Below are 19,045 nucleotides of genomic sequence, written 5' to 3'. Positions count from 1 at the left end.
GTTCTCCTGTTTCAACTCATCAGGCTGACCCTGGGAAAACTGCAAGCTGTTCTTCAGGTCCTGGACCTCTCTGGGCAGGTCGTCCGTTCTTTTATTAGTTGAATCTACACTTGAAGCTATTTTGTTGTTGTTGTAACAACTGCTTGTAGGACTCTTTTTTAAATTTAAAAGATCCTTCATGTGTGATAGAGAGACACCACTGTCCTCAACGGTACTCCCACCGTCTTTGGCCTTTGTCATGGTAGCTAGCAGCGTAGGTTACGCTGTTACTCCTCGCAGTTCCAGACAGGGCAGGTCATGTGGGTGAAAAATCCAGCTCTTTGGTGATTTTCCAGTACCCATGTTGGAGAGTCTCCGGTCACCTAGTAATTTTCCAGTGGCCATACTATTTTGTTTGGAAGTAGGAAGAAGAAGCAGTATAAGGTTAAGCTTAAGACATATGTAAACAGAATGAAGGTCGAAAGACTATGGAAGTGCCGGAGTGGTCCAACACAGTGTTAAGCATTAGACATAAAGAAACAGAACTAAGTGATATCAATGTGAATAAGCTAAGTTGAGCCAACAAAGACCAGACTGTTTGACGCCATCCAGAATCTTGTCAAGGCAACCACAGGGTACATGGTGTCAGGACTTCCGCCGAAGTCGGTTCCTCTCCTTGTTTGGGCGGCGCTCGGCGGTTGACGTCGCCTGTCTTCTAGCCATCGCCGATCCACTTTTCATTTTCCATTGGTTTGTCTTTCTTTCCCACACACCTGGTTTTCATTTCCCAATTACTGGTCATGTATTTAACCCTCTGTTTCCCCCATGTCGTTGTGTGTGATTGTTTATTGTTCAGGTCGGTACGTTTCCGTCTGTTTTTTCCCGGGTGCTGTTTTCACCCGTGCTTTGTGGCCACCGTTATTGTTCGCACATTGGTATTGTTACTTTGTGCTATTTCTTAAGTAAAGTGCGTTGTTCACTCATCTCTGCTCTTCTGCGCCTGACTTCATGCACCAGCTACACCCACCGCCTGACACATGGGTTCATCATTTCCAAGTCACACAGACCTGAACTGGTGTGGGACAGTGACTATGCATTTTTACCAACCAATACAGGGGCCACAAACTATGTATATGTATTGGGAAAACATGGTTGTGTTCATTAAAATCTATTGGAAATGTACTTATAATGGGAACGTATATATGTAATAAATGTATTATTTTTTATAGTGCACCTGTGGTTGCACCACCAATATAATCTAACCTGAGCCAGATGTGGGCATACACAAGCCAGAATTAAGTTATAAAGATAATAGTGGCTCATGGCCAAGGGGTGTTAATCATTTACATAGAAGGGAGGGAACATGTCTGATGGAAATGTATACATAGTGATGTTTTGAACAAGAAGAGTGAGTTCTTCCATGGAATTGCTTGGCTTTGTTACTGTTTTTCATAAAGTCTATTTGAATTCACAAGCTTCGGTATCTGAGAAATATTTGATTCAATATTTCCATGACAGTCACAGGGAAGATTGAAAACAACAAACAGCAGTGATCTAGACACCCACAAACCAGGGACAATCCGCAGTCCCAACCACAATGGCTAAACGCGTTGCGGGCTGCGTTCAAGGTCACCCCGCTACCTTGATATGCAGCTAGCTAGCAGCTAGGCTAGCTGCCACGCCAAATAGTTCCTCAAACTCTTCCTTGGTCGACAGGATCACTGGACAGAGACTAGCAGTCCCATCAACTGATGCCAACTGTGTCGCGGGATCCAAACTAAGAAGATAGCTAGCTACCAAGAACTTTCCAAGACACTTTCAAACAACAAACTTTTCAAAACAACAAAACCGACCTCTTCCTTGTTCTAGGTGGTGACAGAAGGTGGTGCCAGAAGGTGGTGCTGTCTGGTGCTGTCTGCAAAGGAATCAGTGCAAAAGAGGTTAAACGGGTTAAAAACAGTTCTTTTAAAGACAATTTGGGGTGCCCCTTGTGTACATGTAGGCCCCTTGTGTGTAAAGACCCCTAACAATCTGTTGATCATTAAATCTGGATAGCTGAGAATTTTTTTTTTTCATGTGTAAAACAGTTTCTTCAAAGACACCACACACACACACGCACACATCCCAAGGAACCAAGCGCTCTTGTGTAGAGAGAGAGATAGAGAGAGAAACAGCTTGGGGAGACAGAGAGAGACAGAGATTTCATTAAAGGTATGCATGACATTTTCTTTCAAACCTTTTATTTTCTTAAAAATCTTTAGTACAGAAATGCATAAATATTACAGTTATTAAAACGTTTACTCTGCAATATTAAACATTAACCCTAATGTTATTATTATTGATTTTTTACTAAACATTTATATAGATTATACATATCTTTATTACACATACATTTTATTATTACACAACACTTTTGCCAACAAATATTTATATTTCTAATTATATATATTTTTTAAGTATTTTTGTTTAGAAAGAAGTCCTTGAGTATTTTCCTCTGCTAGTACACCCATAGCGTGTAACCTGACACCTCCCAATGCAATCAAGATACACACACACACACACACACACACAAACACACACATACACGCTCTCTCTCTCTCACACACAAACACACACACACACACACACACACACACACACACACACACACACACACACACACACACACACACACACACACACACACACACACACACGCACGCTCTCTCTCTCTCACACACACACACACACACACACACACACACACACACACACACACACACACACACACACACACCCTTTGGGGGGGGAGATAGAGGTCCAGAGGAAGATGGAAGGTAAATTACTAATGGAAGGTACATTACATTTTCTTATAAACCTTTTATTTTCTTAAAAAACTTTAGTACAGAAATGCGTACATATTACAATTATTCAAAAAGTTTACTATGCAATATTACACTATCAGCCTAATGTTCTTTTAATAAACCTTTGTATAAATCATACATATTATTATTATATGTACATATTATTATTACACAGCACTTTTACCCAATAAATATTTATATGTATAATTATAACTTTTTTTATGTATTTTTTTTTAGAAAGAAGTCCTTGGGTACTTTCCTCTGCTTGTAAACCCATAGCTTGTAACCTGACACTTTTTGTGTGTGTATGTCAGCTGCATTGTGTATTGTAACACAGTGGTCACGCACTATTCTATTTTAGTTTACCCCCCCCCACACACACACATACAAGAGGAAGTTACAGGGTTCAGTCATTAATCTAATGGATTAAGACGGACAAGACTCTGAAATGGGATTGGGAGGATTTGACTCAGGAAGCATTCTGTCTCTGGGCTAAAAGGGTTGGTCAGGGGCAATCTGGGATTGATACACAATTTTGGATTGTTGATATATAGCCATTGATTTTTTAAGATTATCAATAATAAATGCCTCATGAGATTAGTTCAACTGTCTTTCTCCATCCCAATCCAAAATATTAGATTTTTAACAAAATTATTGTAAGCTTCAAAACATGGTTAAAACTTTAATTTTGATCAAATAGATCAAGAAAAGTCCATCAATACATTGTTACATTTCTCTAGCCCTACAGATGCAGGATCTTAATTTGAGCCAGTTTGCTACAGCAAGAAAATAAGAGTGGTTGATACAATTTCCGTTAGGGCAAATCAAGTTGGACATTTTAAAGTCAAGATTACAAACTTTAGAAGCCTTGTTAAACATTAAATACACTATAAATTTGCATTTCCAGCTGTGCAGGAAAATTCTCAACAACAAAAGACTGATCAAATTAAGATACTACATCTGTATTCATCGATCCTACATCTCTATCTGTCTGAGATTGCTCCATTTTGTCTGTCATGGATGACGTGGGGCCAGATACCAAATGGGACAGGCCTCAGGATCAGATGGGACAGAAGCAGATGACCAGCAAGGTCACTGTTAACCTGTCTAGGACGGGGGTGCCGCTAGCGGCACTCCTCCCACATTCCACTGAAAAGGCAGAGCGCGAAATTAAAAAAAAAATATATTTTTTAAATATTTAACTTTCAGACATTAACAAGTCCAATACAGCTAATGAAAGACACAGATCGTGTGAATCCAGCCAACATGTCCGATTTTTAAAATGTTTTACAGGGAAGACACAATATGTAAATCTATTAGCTAAACACCTTAGCAAAAGACACCATCTTTTCTTTGTCCACCAACACCACTAGCTATCACCAATTCGGCTAAACTAAGATATTGATAGCCACTAAACAAGAAAAAAAACTCATCAGATGACAGTCTGATAACATATTTATGGTATAGGATAGGTTTTGTTAGAAAAATGTGTATATTTCAGGTAGATATCATAGTTTACAATTGCACCCACGTCACAAATCGACTAGAATAAATACATAGAGCAACGTGTATTACCTAATTACTAATCATCAAAGATTTCGTAAAAATACACAGCATACACTAATCGAAAGACACAGATCCTGTGAATATAGACAATATTTCAGATTTTCTAAGTGTCTTACAGCGAAAACACAATAAATCGTTATATTAGCATACCACATGTGCAAACATTACCAGAGCATTGATTCTAGCCAAAGAGAGCGATAACGTCAACATCGCCAAAATATATTAATTTTTTCACTAACCTTCTCAGAATTCTTCAGATGACACTCCTGTAACATCATATTACAACATACATATAGAGTTTGTTCGAAAATGTGCATATTTAGCCACCAAAATCATGGTTAGACAATGACAAAAGTTGCCCAGCTGGTCAGAAAATGTTGTGCGTCATATTAGACAGTGATCTAGTCGTATACATAAATACTCATAAACGTGACTAAAAAATATAGGGTGGACAGCGATTGATAGACAATTTAATTCCTAAAACAATCGCTGATTTACATTTTTTAAAATTGTCCTTACTTTTCAATACAGTTTGCGTCTAACAAAATGGCGTCATAAGCGATTAACATTTTTCGACAGAAACACGATTTATCATAATAAATAGTTCTTACTTTGAGCTGTTCTTCCATCAGAATCTTGGGCAAAGAATCCTTTCTTGGGTCTAATCGTCTTTTGGTCGAAAGCTGTCCTCTTGCCATGTGGAAATGCCCACTGCGTTCGGCATGAACTGGAAACGTGCCCAGAGATTCAAAGTGTCTCAGAAATAAAAGTCCCAAAATCGCACTAAACGGATATAAATTGCTATAAAACAGTTTAAATTAACTACCGTATGATGTCTTTAACACCTATTACAAGTAAAAACATGACCGGAGAAATATTACTGGCTACACTAAAGCTTGGAAAAAGAGCAGGTCGGTGTCCACCGCGCGTCCGGCGCAGCTGGAAAAGAGTTACTACCTACACGTTGATCTGATTTATAGAGGCTGTGATTGCGCAATCGACTCCATTCAAATCGTCATCACGTAAAGACATCCAGGGGAAGACGTAAGCAGTGTTAGTATCCTCATAGCATTCACAGCGACCTTTAAACTGACTCCAGATCAGGGGCCAAGATGTGTGAAATCTGACTCCATGTCAGGGAAATTGCTGTAGAATGAGTTCTGTTCCACTCAGAGACAAAATTTCAACGGCTATAGAAACTAGAGACTGTTTTCTATCCAATAATAATAATAATATGCATATTGTACGAGCAAGAATTGAGTAGGAAGCCGTTTAAAAATTACACGATTTCCAGAAAAAGTGACAACAGCACCCCCTATCCTCATAGGCAAAACATGTGAGGGATTGGAATTGTTTGAGCAAGTGAAGTCCTGAAGGATCTAGAAAGGTTTGAATGAGGCTTGCCTAGAAACCCACTCATAACATGCCTGACAATTAAACAGTATGTCTTTGTTATACTGTATAGGTCTTATACCCAATTAAATCCATCACAAGGTCTGTAAGTGGACAGTTTTTTAATGATTTCCTGGTCAATCAAAATGCTCATATCTGTGTTCCATTTCAAACTTTTTTTTATCCCGTTTTGACCTCTGAGAGTGACCCAGGTGAGAGTGGAAGTTGCTCATAATCAGCACAGATCTAGAGCCAGATTAAACTTTGAAACCCCACGATAAAGGGCAGGATTGGCATTGTGAGAGCTGATCCAGGACCTGTGGTTTGGGAGCATTTGGCTGAAGCTGATACTCTCTCTATGTCCTCCTGTGATACTCAAAGGTCATTTGTGATTTGAGGTTGACATTTGGCGCAGCTAATTATAATAGACTAATCTGATTAGGAACGGGGGTGGGGTGGGGGTGGGGGGTTCTGTACAAGAGTCTCCTCCCAATCTGTCATCGTGCCATCTGGAGAATGTCCTGAAGAGTAGAGTTGAGGAACAGGGTAATCCAGTTGGACTCAGGAGGGAGACAACCCGATCACAGCGGTCCCATAGAGGGTGAGAGACTTCACTTTCCCTGCATCGACTGTACCCACAACCAATAGGTGAGTTTCGGCCCGAGGAGAGGATGTAGCGACTAACTTCAGCCTTGGCCATTAGCCTGGACCAGTGTTCAGGCTAAGTGAATAGCTCAACTGAGCAATTCACTCAGTTAAATGTCTGCATTTAGAACGTATTTAAAAAAAAAAAAATTATTGAGGGACGGATTTTTTTAATTGGCGGGAGTCAACAAGCCATACTACTCCATTTTATGTAGTATCAAAATTCGAATCGGATCAATTAATCGATGTGTTTGTATAATTGACTACTCTGAGTTGTTTTCACTATTGTTAGACATAACTCAGAGGTCTCTTTTTAGACTCATAGGCCACATCAATGGCCTTTTGGGGGACAGAAATGAATGGATGAATGCAGTGTGTGTTTCCTCAGTGTGGCTAGAAGTCACAATGTAATAAATCTGTTGTTTACACCACCCACTGTCACAGTGGCTTCCTTACCTGTTCTAATTGTTCATGTGACATGCATGCTCGTTTTGGGTTTGGCTGGTGGCCTGATTATGTAGGCACAGCGTGTTGGTAGAGGGTGGGACTGAAGTAGTACCCAACAAAGAACACCAACCACATAGCCTTCATGTATTTCCAAAGTTCAGTTGTATGACAGATTATTTTAGGATAGGGAAGAGTCAACGAGCACAAGGCCATGGAAACAGACATGTGAACAGTTCATTGGTTTGTTCATACAGTCGGATATCTAAGGCTCCCATTTTGTAGGCCAGCGGATTAATTTCCCTCCCCCAAAAATATAATATGTACTGTATATATTTTGGAACTCAGTCGGGGTATTCTCACATCCCCATGGGAAAACGTGTAGAATTGCAGGAAATTAACTCTACAACTTAAAAAATGTCTCTCTGCTGTCAAGTGACCAGCGAGCCACTGCGGCCCCTCGTGATCAGTTCAGTTCAGTTTTTTTGTGGCCCCCACCCCATCAAAGTTGCCCATCCCTGACCTAACATGTCTTTTACTGTGTCAGTGCAAGCCCATAGAGATCAACTCTACTTAAAAACAAGATATTATTCGAGTAGAATTCCTGACGACTAGCCATACAAAGTTACACAATGTATAGGGTGTGGTCTAATTGGGTAATCCTGTCCCGCCACCTTCTTTAGCTTGCTGTGACATTCTACAGTTATTTTACCACACATGACATTCTTAAGAAAGAGTAATTATTTGGATTTGAAAGGTAAAGATTTAGATCTGGGTTCAACCCACTAAAGCGCGTTGTTGAAGACAAGAAAATCAAACAAGTTTGCCAATCTGTTCAATTAGTGAATTCATTCACAAATCCAGAAGGATTTAGATTCATTTTGATCTTTACTGACAAGCAACAAGATAAGAGTTACTTGTTACAGCATGGTGGATGTTTGATGTTTATTTTGTGTGCCCTCTCTCATTGATCCTCTCTCCTCCTTCCTTCTCAGGGAAAGATGGCTCGGGATATGTCAGACATTGACATCCTTAAGATGGAGCTGGAACAGCTAAAGAAAGAAGTCTCGACACCCAGGGAGCCTGTACGTAAAATCAATGGGTCCATAAAGAGAAGCTCTGTAGCATTACAAACGCATCACTGTGCACTGATACAGTCCCATTGAACTGAATTAGAATGCTCCTATTGACCCCTCTCCGTTTCTCTTAGGTGTCCAAGACATCCAAGGACACCATGGACTGGTGCGAGGCTGCGTCTGGTACCGACCTCCTGATAACAGGAGTACCAGATGATAAGAACCCCTATAAGCCTGAGAAGGGAGGCTGCATAATCACCTAGCCCGCCCCCGGGGACAAACAGCCCCAGGCGGGACACAGGGGAAAAACGTCATGTTGTACTCACAAAGGAACACATGGCAAACTTATTGCAGCTATGTATCACACTTTACAGTGCTGAAAAGGCTGAAACTGGAGAGAAAAAATCTGAGAGACGTTCACTAGCCAGTTTAGGACAGCACATCCTGTCACACTGACTAGGCTACACAAGGTCACCAGAGGTCACTGGGAGCTGAGGAGGAGATTTATCCCGGGACGATTCAGGGGATTAGAGGGATCACTTGGTTACAATGGTGTCCTTCCTTTCTCCTTGATGACCTATGACCCTATCCTCCTCACCTGTCAGTTGCCTCTGGCGGTTATAGAGCTTCCAAACAGGCTCTGGAATGTTCCAATTGCACCCACCACTGACTGGCTTTTGATTTGCTTGTAAATAAAGTGTACCCAGTACAGCAGTTTCATTGACGTCTTTCGGTTCTCTCTGTGACTTCTCTCTGTGACTTCTCTCTGTGACTTCTCTCTGTGACTTCTCTCTTGTTTTGCACCTCATATGAACACGGATCCTCTCATGCTGCACGTATCCCTTGATTCAATCAAGTTGTAATGTACGTTTTAGAAATCAACAGTTGTATCAGAAGGTGGGTTGATGTGTGATATATATCACTGTGAGCTGATACAGACCCATTGAACTAGAACGTTGAATTGTAAGAATTCAAACTCTTTTTCAGTCACACTTTATTTGGATAGTCCCATACTGATGATCAGTATACCAATTGTTGATAGTATGCCAATCTCTTGAAATCCAACAGCTTGGTAAGGTTCCAGTTAAGGTTTGAATAAGGGTAAGGGTATAGGTTAAGGTAACAGTTACCTTTAGGGTTAGGATAAAGGTTAAGGTTAGTAGATAGTTAGTTGAAATGCTGAAAGTGTGAGGGATTAGCCGGATCAAGTGTGCCGACTGCGCCCTCTCCTGGAGGTGGGCCGAAGTACAGCCACTACTGATGAGCTCACCTGAGGCCAATTGACTGATTATTGTTTGTGTTATCTTAAGGACTTGACTGAAGGGGCAGAGTGATTATGAACCGGAGACTATGGTGAATTCCAGGACAGGAGGATGCCCTGTTATAGGTTCGGCTCAAGCTGTTGGATTGGCGTGTGAACTCCCAATACAGTTTACTTCTTTTTGTTGAAGTCATGTCTCTGCGTCTCATTTCGTGCTGTCCCGCCCAGGATTTCGTCACTGAATAGGTACGGCCTTTCACAAAAGTTATTTAACTACAAAGCATCTACTTGGGACTATCCAAATAAGTGGTCTCTCTCTATCTGCATGAATGGCACAACTACTGTTGCTAAAGCAAAGTGAGATAATGACAACAGTAGAAAAAATATTTGAGTCATGGTGATTAGAGAGGTTATATACACTGCTCAAAAAAATTAAGGGAACACTAAAATATCACATCCTACATCTGAATGAATGAAATATTCTTATGAAATACTTTTTTCTTTACATAGTTGAATGTGCTGACAACAAAATCACACAAAAATTATCAATGGAAATCAAATTTATCAACCCATGGAGGTCTGGATTTGGAGTCACACTCAAAATTAAAGTGGAAAACCACACTACAGGCTCATCCAACTTTGATGTAATGTCCTTAAAACAAGTCAAAATGAGGCTCAGTAGTGTGTGTGGCCTCCACGTGCGTGTATGACCTCCCTACAACTCCTGGGCATGCTCCTGATGAGGTGGCGGATGGTCTCCTGAGGGATCTCCTCCCAGACCTGGACTAAAGCATCCGCCAACTCCTGGACAGTCTGTGTTGCAACGTGGCGTTGGTGGATGGAGCGAGACATGATGTCCCAGATGTGCTCAATTGGATTCAGGTCTGGGGAACGGGCGGGCCAGTCCATAGCATCAATGCCTTCCTCTTGCAGGAACTGCTGACACACTCCAGCCACATGAGGTCTAGCATTGTCTTGCATTAGGAGGAACCCAGGGCCAACAGCACCAGCATATGGTCTCACAAGGGGTCTGAGGATCTCATTTCGGGTACCTAATGGCAGTCAGGCTACCTCTGGCGAGCACATGGAGGGCTGTGCGGCCCCCCAAAGAAATACCACCCCACACCATGACTGACCCACCGCCAAACCGGTCATCCTGGAGGATGTTGCAGGCAGCAGAACGTTCTCCACGGCGTCTCCAGACTCTGTCACGTGTGTCACATGTGCTCAGTGTGAACCTGCTTTCATCTGTGAAGAGCACAGGGCGCCAGTGGCGAATTTGCCAATCTTGGTGTTCTCTGGCAAATGCCAAACGTCCTGCACGGTGTTGGGCTGTAAGCACAACTCCCACCTGTGGACGTCGGGCCCTCATACCACCCTCATGGAGTCTGTTTCTGACTGTTTGAGCAGACACATGCACATTTGTGGCCTGCTGGAGGTCATTTTGCAGGGCTCTGGCAGTGCTCCTCCTTGCACAAAGGCAGAGGTAGCGGTCCTGCTGCTGGGTTGTTGCCCTCCTACGGCCTCCTCCACGTCTCCTGATGTACTGGCCTGTCTCCTGGTATGCCTCCATGCTCTGGACACTACGCTGACAGACACAGCAAACCTTCTTGCCACAGCTCGCATTGATGTGCCATCCTGGATGAGCTGCACTACCTGAGCCACTTGTGTGGGTTGTAGACTCTGTCTCATGCTACCACTAGAGTGAAAGCACCGCCAGCATTCAAAAGTGACCAAAACATCAGCCAGGAAGCATATGAACTGAGAAGTGGTCTGTGGTCACCACCTGCAGAACCACTCCTTTATTGGGGGTGTCTTGCTAATTGCCTATAATTTCCACCTGTTGTCTATTCCATTTGCACAACAGCATGTGAAATGTATTGTCCATCAGTGTTGCTTCCTAAGTGGACAGTTTGATTTCACAGAAGTGTGATTGACTTGGAGTTACATTGTGTTGTTTAAGTGTTCCCTTTATTTTTTTGAGCAGTGTATAAAGGTAACACCAACATGGTGTCTTAATGAATAGGGTGTAGGGCCACCCTCCCTCTATTAGAGGGATGCGACGCCATTCTCCACAATAAATTCCATCATTTGGTGTTTTGTTGATGGTGGTGGAAAACACTCTCAGGTGCCGCTCCAGAATCTCCGCTCCAGAATCTCCCATAAGTGTTCAATTGGGCTGAGAGCTGGTAACTGAGACGGCCACGGCATATGGACAGCCACGGCATTTGGTTTATCAAACCATTCAGTAACCACTTGTGCCCTGTGGATGGGGGCATTGTCATCTTGGAAGAGACCACTCCCGTAAGGGTATAAATTAGTCACCATAAGTTGAAGTTGATCCCACAGAAGGGCTGGCTGTGTATTTATTGGTGTTTACCTTACCCTCTAAGGGGATGAGAAGACCTAAACCATGCCAGGAAAATATTTTTTATGAATACAAATTTAAATAAATAAAAATAGTAATAATAATGTGATAATATAAAAAGAATTTGCTTTGATAAGTATACAAAAAAGAGGAATATATGAAAGCTTGTCACGAACGCCGTCGTGGAAATGACCGGACGAAGGTGCAGCGTGGTGAGCGTACATTTTTCTTTATTTTAAATGTCGCCAACGAAACAAGAAACAACAAAAACGAACGTGACGCTTACTAGGGCTATACAGGCCACTAACAAAGACAACTACCCACAAATACCAAAAGGGAAAAAGGCTGCCTAAGTATGATTCCCAATCAGAGACAACAATAGACAGCTTTCCCTGATTGAGAACCATACCTGGCCAAAACATAGAAACAAAGAACATAGAGTTTCCCACCCGAGTCACACCCTGACCAACCAAACATAGAGAATAAAAGGATCTCTACGGTCAGGGCTGACAAAGCTTTATTTCCAAAACGCTATATCCACCAATTTTTCACGTGTGTTTTTTCATCAGATATTATTGCTTATTCATAGATTTTAAACAAATACATGTCTGTCATTGAACAACCCCATGCCATGATTAGATGTTTTTTTTTAAACACACCAATCTCTTTCCTAACGTCTTTTAACAATTAAATGCTAATTTAGCAACATAAAAAAAATGAAATATAGCATTTTGGAAAGAAACTTCATAGTTTGCCTTCAGAATGTATTCATACTCCTACATATTGTATTGTGTTACAGCCTAATTTCAAAATTGATTAAATCATTTTTTTTCACCCATCTACACACAATACCTCATAATGACAAAGTGAAAACATGTTTTTAGAAATTTTTGCAAATGTATAAAAGAAATTGAATAAATAAATATCTAATTTGCATTAGAATTCACCACCCTGAGTCAACACATTTTAGAATCACCTTTCAGAGCAATTGCAGCTGTGAATCTTTCTGGGTAAGTCTAAGAGTTTTGCACACCTGGATTGTATAATGTTTGTCCATTTATTATTTTAGAAATTCTTAAAGCACTGTCAAATTGATGGTTGATCATTGCGAGACAACCATTTTCAAGTCTTGCTATAGATTTATGTCAAAACTGTAACTCAGCCCCTCAGGAACATTCTCTGTCTTCTTGGTAAGCAACTCTAGTGTAGATTTGGCATTATATTTTAGGTTATTGTCCTGCTGAAAGGTAAATTAATCTCCCAGTGTCTGATGGAAAGCAGAGTGAACCAGGTTTTCTTCTAGGATTTTTCCTGTGCTTAGCTCCATTCCGTAATTTTTTTTATCCTGAAAAACTCCCCAGCCCTTAACAACTACAAGCACACCCATAACATGATGCAGCCACCGCTATGCTTGAAAATATGGAGAGTGGTACTCAGTAATGTGTTGTATTGGATTTGCTCCAAACATAACACTTTGTATTCTGGACAAAAAGTGAATTGTTTTGCCACATTTCTTGCAGTATTACTTTAGTGCCTTGTTGCAAACAGGATGCCTGTTTTGGAATATGTGTATTCTGTACAGGCTTCCTTCTTTTCACTCTGTCAATTAGGTTAGTTTTGTGGAGTAGCTAAAATGTTGTTGATCCATCCAGTTTTCAATTTCAGCCATTAAACGCTGTGTGTTTTAAAATCATCATTGGCCTCATTGTGAAATCCCTGAGGGGTTTCCTTCCTCTCTGGCAACTGATGTGGAAGGACGCCTGTATCGCTGTAATTGTCACGTTCCTGACCTATTTATGTTAGTTGTTATGTGTGTTAGTTGGTCAGGACGCACAGGGCTACGGGGTTATGCGGTGAAGCGCACGGTGTCCCCAGTACGCGTGCTTAGCCCAGTGCGGGCTATTCCACCTTGCCGCACTGGGAGGGCTAGGTTGGGCATCGAGCCGGATGCCATGAAGCCGGCCCAACGTATCTGGCCTCCAGTACGTCTCCTCGGGCCGGCGTACATGGCACCAGCCTTACAGGTGGTGTCCCCGGTTCGCCTGCATAGCCCAGTGCGGGCTATTCCACCTCGCCGCACTGGCAGGGCTACGGGGTCCATTCAACCTGGTAAGGTTGGGGAGGCTCGGTGCTCAAGAGCACGTGTCCTCCTTCACGGTCCGGTATATCCGGCGCCACCTTCCCACCCCAGCTCAGTACCACCAGTGCCTAGACCAGGCTTCCAGTGCATCTCCAGAGCCCTGTTCCTCTTCCACGTACTCTCCCTATGGTGCGTGTCTCCAGCCTCCTGTGTGTCTCCAGAGCCCTGGACGCACTGTTCCTCCTCCACGCACTCTCCCTGTAGTGCGTGTATCTAGCCCGGTGCCTCCAGTTCCGGCCCCACGCACTAAGCTACCAGTGCGTCTCCAGAGCCCTGTACAAACTGTATCTTCTCCCCCTACTAATCCTGATGTGCTTGTCCTCAGCCCGGCGTCACCAGTGCCGGTACCACGCATCAGTTATAGAGTGGGCTTTGAGAATACAGTGTGCCCTGTCCCTGCTCCCCGCACTAGTAGGAAGGTGCTTATCCTTAGCACGGTGCCTCCAGTTCTGGCACCACGCACCAGGTCTACAGTGCGCCGTATCCGGCCTGAGCCATCCGTCTCCCCAGCGCCATCTGAGCCATCCGTCTCCCCAGCGCCATCTGAGCCATCCGTCTCCCCAGCGCCATCTGAGCCATCCGTCTCCCCAGCGCCGTCTGAGCCATCCGTCTGCCAGGAGCCTGCAAAGCCGCCCGTCTGCCATGAGCCTGCAAAGCCGCCCGTCTGCCATGAGCCTACAGAGCCATCCGCCAGACAGGAGCCGCTAGAGCCGTCAGCCAGACAGGAGCCGCTAGAGCCGTCAGCCAGACAGGATCTGCCAGAGCCGCCAACCAGACAGGATCTGCCAGAGCCGCCAACCAGACAGGATCTGCCAGAGCCGCCAACCAGACAGGATCTGCCAGAGCCGCCAACCAGACAGGATCTGCCAGAGCCGCCAACCAGACAGGATCTGCCAGAGCCGCCAACCAGACAGGATCTGCCAGAGCCGCCAACCAGACAGGATCTGCCAGAGCCGCCAACCAGACAGGATCTGCCAGAGCCGTCAGAGAGCCATGAGCAGCCAGAGCCGCCAGCGAGCCATGAGCAGCCAGAGCCGCCAGCGAGCCATGAGCAGCCAGAGCCGCCAGCGAGCCATGAGCAGCCAGAGCCGTCAGAGAGCCATGAGCAGCCAGAGCCGACAGAGAGCCATGAGCAGCCAGAGCCGTCAGAGCGCCATGAGCAGCCAGAGCCGTCAGAGCGCCATGAGCGTCGAGAGCCGTCAGCCTGCCATGAGCGTCGAGAGCCGTCAGCCTGCCATGAGCGTCGAGAGCCGTCAGCCTGCCATGAGCGTCGAGAGCCGTCAGCCTGCCATGAGCGTCGAGAGCCGTCAGCCAGCCATGAGCGTCGAGAGCCGTCAGCCAGCCATGAGCGTCGAGATTCGTCAGTCAGCCATGAGCTGCCCTTCAGCCTGAAACGGCTAGATACCCAGAACTGCCCATCAGTCCAGAGCTGTCTCTCTGTCCGGAGCTGCCTTTCAGTCCGGAGTTGCCCCTCTATCCTGATCTCCCTCTCTATCTTAATCTACCTCTATATTCTTATCTATCCCTCTGTCTTGATTTATCTCTCTGTCCCGGTGTTGTCCTTATTAGTGAGGTTATTAAGAGGATTTTGTGGGGATAAAAAGAGGGTGGACATTCTTAGAGGGAGGAAGCTAGGATGGATTATGGTGGGGTGGGGACCTCGCCCGGAGCCTGAGCCACCACCGTGGTTAGATGCCCACCCAGACCCTCCCCTAGACTTTGTGCTGGTGCGTCCGGAGTTCGCACCTTGTGGGGGGGGGTAATGTCACGTTCCTGACCTATTTATGTTAGTTGTTATGTGTGTTAGTTGGTCAGGACGTGAGGTTGGGTGGGCATTCTATGTTTTCTGTTTCTGTGTTGGTTTTGGGTTGCCTGGTATGGCTCTTAATTAGAGGCAGGTGTTTGGCGTTCCTCTAATTAAGAGTCATATTTAGGTAGGCGTTGTCACAGTGTTCGTTGTGGGTGATTGTCTTCCGTGTTTGTGTTATGTCTGCACCATACGGAACTGTATACGGTTTGTTCGGTTTATGTAGTCTGTTTTCCTATTCGTGCGTTCTTCGTGTTTATGTAAGTTCTCATGTTTAGGTCAGTCTACGTCGTTTGTTATTTTGTATCATTTCAAGTGTAGTTCGTGTTCGTTTTACGTCTTGTCAATAAATTCATTATGTATTCAAACTCCACTGCGCCTTGGTTCAATCCCTGCTCCTCTTCGGATGAAGAAGAGGAGGACAGCCGTTACAGTAATGATGGGGTGTATTGACGCACCATCCAAAGTGTCATTAATAACTTCAACATGCTCAAAGGGATATTCAATGTCTGCTTTAAAAAAAAATCTATCTACCTGTAAAAACGGCCAGCTCATCTCCTTTCCAAGACCCCAACTTTCTTTTGGTTTTCCTATTGGAATAAGGTCACACCAATCATAATAATTGTATTAGCCAATCAGCAGCCTTCTTTCCCAGGACAGGGTAATACCGACCAGGCAGGGCCTAGGGCCTCAGGCAGTCTGTAGTTTCCATTCTGATGATCAATCTGTTTTTCTCTCCTGCTTATTTTACCTCCTTAGAGGAAATTGCTTTTCTTTCTGCTGTTATTGTGATGCAGCTAAATGTAAGTGCCAAAATCTTGATGTCTTGTTGTTTGGAGCTAAATAGTGTCTGTTGTAAATTGGTCCTCAATAGGTCCTCAATGATGCCACCATTTCCCTTGATTCTGAACAATGCTGTGCTGCTATTTTTATTGACTTGGCCAAAGCTTTTGATACAGTAGACCATTCCATTCTTGTGGGAGTATTGGTGTCTCTGAGGGGTCTTTGGCCTGGTTTGCTAACTATCTTTCTCAAAGAGTGCAGTGTATAAAGTCAGATCATCTGCTGTCTCAGCCACTGCCTGTCACCAAGGGAGTACCCCAAAGCTCAATCCTAGACCCCACGCTCTTCCCAATTTACATCAACAACATAGCTCAGGCAGTAGGAAGCTCTCTCATCCATTTATAAGCAGATGATACATTCTTATTCTCAGCTGGCCCCCGGATTTTTTGTTAAATGCTCTACAACAAAGCTTTCTTAGTGTCCAACAAGCTTTCTCTACCCTAAACCTTGTTCTGAACACCTCCAAAACAAAGGTCATGTTGTTTGGTAAGAAGAATGCCCCTCTCCCCACAGGTGTGATTACTACCTCTGAGGGTTTAGAGCTTGAGGTGGTCACCTCATGCAAGTCCTTGGGAGTATGGCTAGACAGTACACTGTCCTTCTCTCAGCACATATCAAAGCTGCAGGCGAAAGTTAAATCTAGACTTAGTTTCCTCTATCATAATCGCTCCTCTTTCACCCCAGCTGCCAAACTAACCCTGATTCAGATGACCATCCTACCCATGCTAGATTACGGAGACATCATTTATAGATCGGCAAGTAAGGGTGCATTCGGGTTCTTTACCATTCGGACATCAGATTTGCCACCAATGCTCCTTATAGGACACATCACTGCACTCTATACTCCTCTGTAAACTGGTCATCTCTGTATACCCGTCGCAAAACCCACTGGTTGATGCTTATTTATAAAACCCTCTTAGGCCTCACTCCCCCCTATCTGACATATCTACTGCAGCCCGCATCCTCCACATACAATACCCATTCTGCCATCACATTCTGTTAAAGGTCCCCAAAGCACACACATCCCTGGGTCACTCCTCTTTTCAGTTCGCTGCAGTTAGCGACTGGAACGAGCTGCACCAAAACAATAGTTTTATCTCAATCTCTGCATTCAAAGACTCAGTCATGGACACTCTTACTGACAGTTGTGGTTGCTTTGTGCGATGTATTGTTGTCTTTACCTTCTTGCCCTTTGTGCTGTTGTCTGTGCCCAGTAATGTTTGTACCCTGTTGTGCTGCAACCATGTTGTGTTGCTGCCATGCTATGTTGTTGTCTTAGGACTCTCTTTATGTAGAATTGTGTTGTCTCTCTTGTTGTGATGTGTGTTTTGTCCTATATTTACATTGTATTTATGCTTTTTTTAAATCCCAGGCCCCCGTCCCCGCAGGAGGCCGTCATTGTAAATAATAATTTGTTCTTAGCTGACTTGCCTAGTTAAATAAAGGTTAAATATATTAAATAAATGAATGTACCATTTGTGTTAAACTTGCTAGCTAGCTTGCATACTCCTGCTAGCATTAGCATTGTCATTCAGAACCCATTAGCATGCGCTTTTGGCGATTAGCATTTATTAGCATTTGTCTGTGCGGCTAGGCTATTTCCGGTTGTAGATCGCTCATGCTTGTTATGTTTTATAATGTGTAGATATTTTCACATTGCTCAACTGTTCTTTATGCATCTAGCATGTGTTTGGGTCCACATAGCCTGTTTAGTTGTTGACGTGCAAATAGGCATATATTTTCCCATACTGTGCTATAGTCTAAGTTCTCCTCTTTTCTTTACAGAACCACAATTAGTATCAGAGAGTGGTGTTGTTTATGTGTGCGTGGATCTTCATTAAACCCTTGAACTGGAACTACTGCTTCCTTGTGTTCTGAATGGACGCCCTGTGGTGGTTGCTACAAGCCTAAAATCCAGCACCTACATTTTTTCTATGCCTTTTTATTGGTCCTTCCAATTCATAAACAAACCAGATTTTTCACTACCAATAGGGGCCCTTCTTTACGAGGCATTGGAAACCGTCCCTGGTCTTTGTGGTTGAGTCTGTGCTTGAAATCCACTGCTCAATTAAGGGACCTTACAGATAATTGTATGTGTGGGGTGCAGAGATGAGGTGGTCATTCAAAAATCATGTTAAACGTCATTATTGCAAAAGGATTGAATGCTTATTGACTCAAGGCATTTCAACTTTTCAATTAATTTGTACAAATTTCAAAAAACAGAATTTTATGTTGACATTATTGGGTATTACGTGTAGGCCAGTGACGAAAAAATCTCAATTTAATCTATTTTATATTTAGGCTGTAACACAACAACATGTGGATGTAAAGTGTAAAGTCAACACCTCCCATTTTGCCCTCTGAACAGCTTCAATTCGTCAGGGCATGGACTTTACAAGGTGTCGAAAGCGTTCCACAGGGATGCTGGCCCAATGTGTCCCACAGTTGTCAAGTCGTCTGGGTGTCCTTTGGGTGGTGGACCGTTCTTGATACAAACGGGAAACCCAGCGGTGTTCCAGTTCTTGACACAAACCGGTGCGCCTGGCACCTACTACCGTACCTTGTTCAAAGGCACTTAAATATTTTGTCTTGCCCATTCAGTCTCTGAATGGTGCACATGCACAATCCATGTCTCAATCACCTCAAGGTTTAAAAATCCTTTGGCGCACCGATCCCTTTAG

At 43.6% G+C, this 19,045-nt stretch overlaps 1 protein-coding gene across 1 annotated transcript; it reads left to right on the top strand.

Annotated features, from left to right (window-relative positions):
• Positions 1-6,330: 6,330 nt before the first annotated feature.
• On the top strand, positions 6,331-8,614 carry LOC129869359 (guanine nucleotide-binding protein G(I)/G(S)/G(O) subunit gamma-T2-like). Its single transcript, XM_055943701.1, has 3 exons — positions 6,331-6,428; positions 7,865-7,954; positions 8,080-8,614. The coding sequence occupies exons 2-3, from the start codon at positions 7,871-7,873 to the stop codon at positions 8,206-8,208; spliced, it is 213 nt and encodes a 70-aa protein (XP_055799676.1). The 5' UTR covers positions 6,331-6,428; positions 7,865-7,870; the 3' UTR covers positions 8,209-8,614.
• The last annotated feature ends 10,431 nt before the right edge of the window (positions 8,615-19,045 follow it).

The sequence above is a fragment of the Salvelinus fontinalis genome, chromosome 2 (genome assembly GCF_029448725.1).
Source record: "Salvelinus fontinalis isolate EN_2023a chromosome 2, ASM2944872v1, whole genome shotgun sequence".
Classification (NCBI taxonomy): domain Eukaryota; kingdom Metazoa; phylum Chordata; class Actinopteri; order Salmoniformes; family Salmonidae; genus Salvelinus; species Salvelinus fontinalis.
Note: the sequence above shows the minus strand (reverse complement) of the source record. Positions and strands in the feature narration are given on the sequence as shown.

Coding starts and splice junctions, on each gene's coding strand:
- LOC129869359 (XM_055943701.1), top strand. CDS start 7,871: ATGGCTCGGGATATGTCAGACATTGACATCCTTAAGATGGAGCTGGAA. Junction 7,955..8,079: donor TCTCGACACCCAGGGAGCCT/GTACGTAAAATC, acceptor CGTTTCTCTTAG/GTGTCCAAGACATCCAAGGA.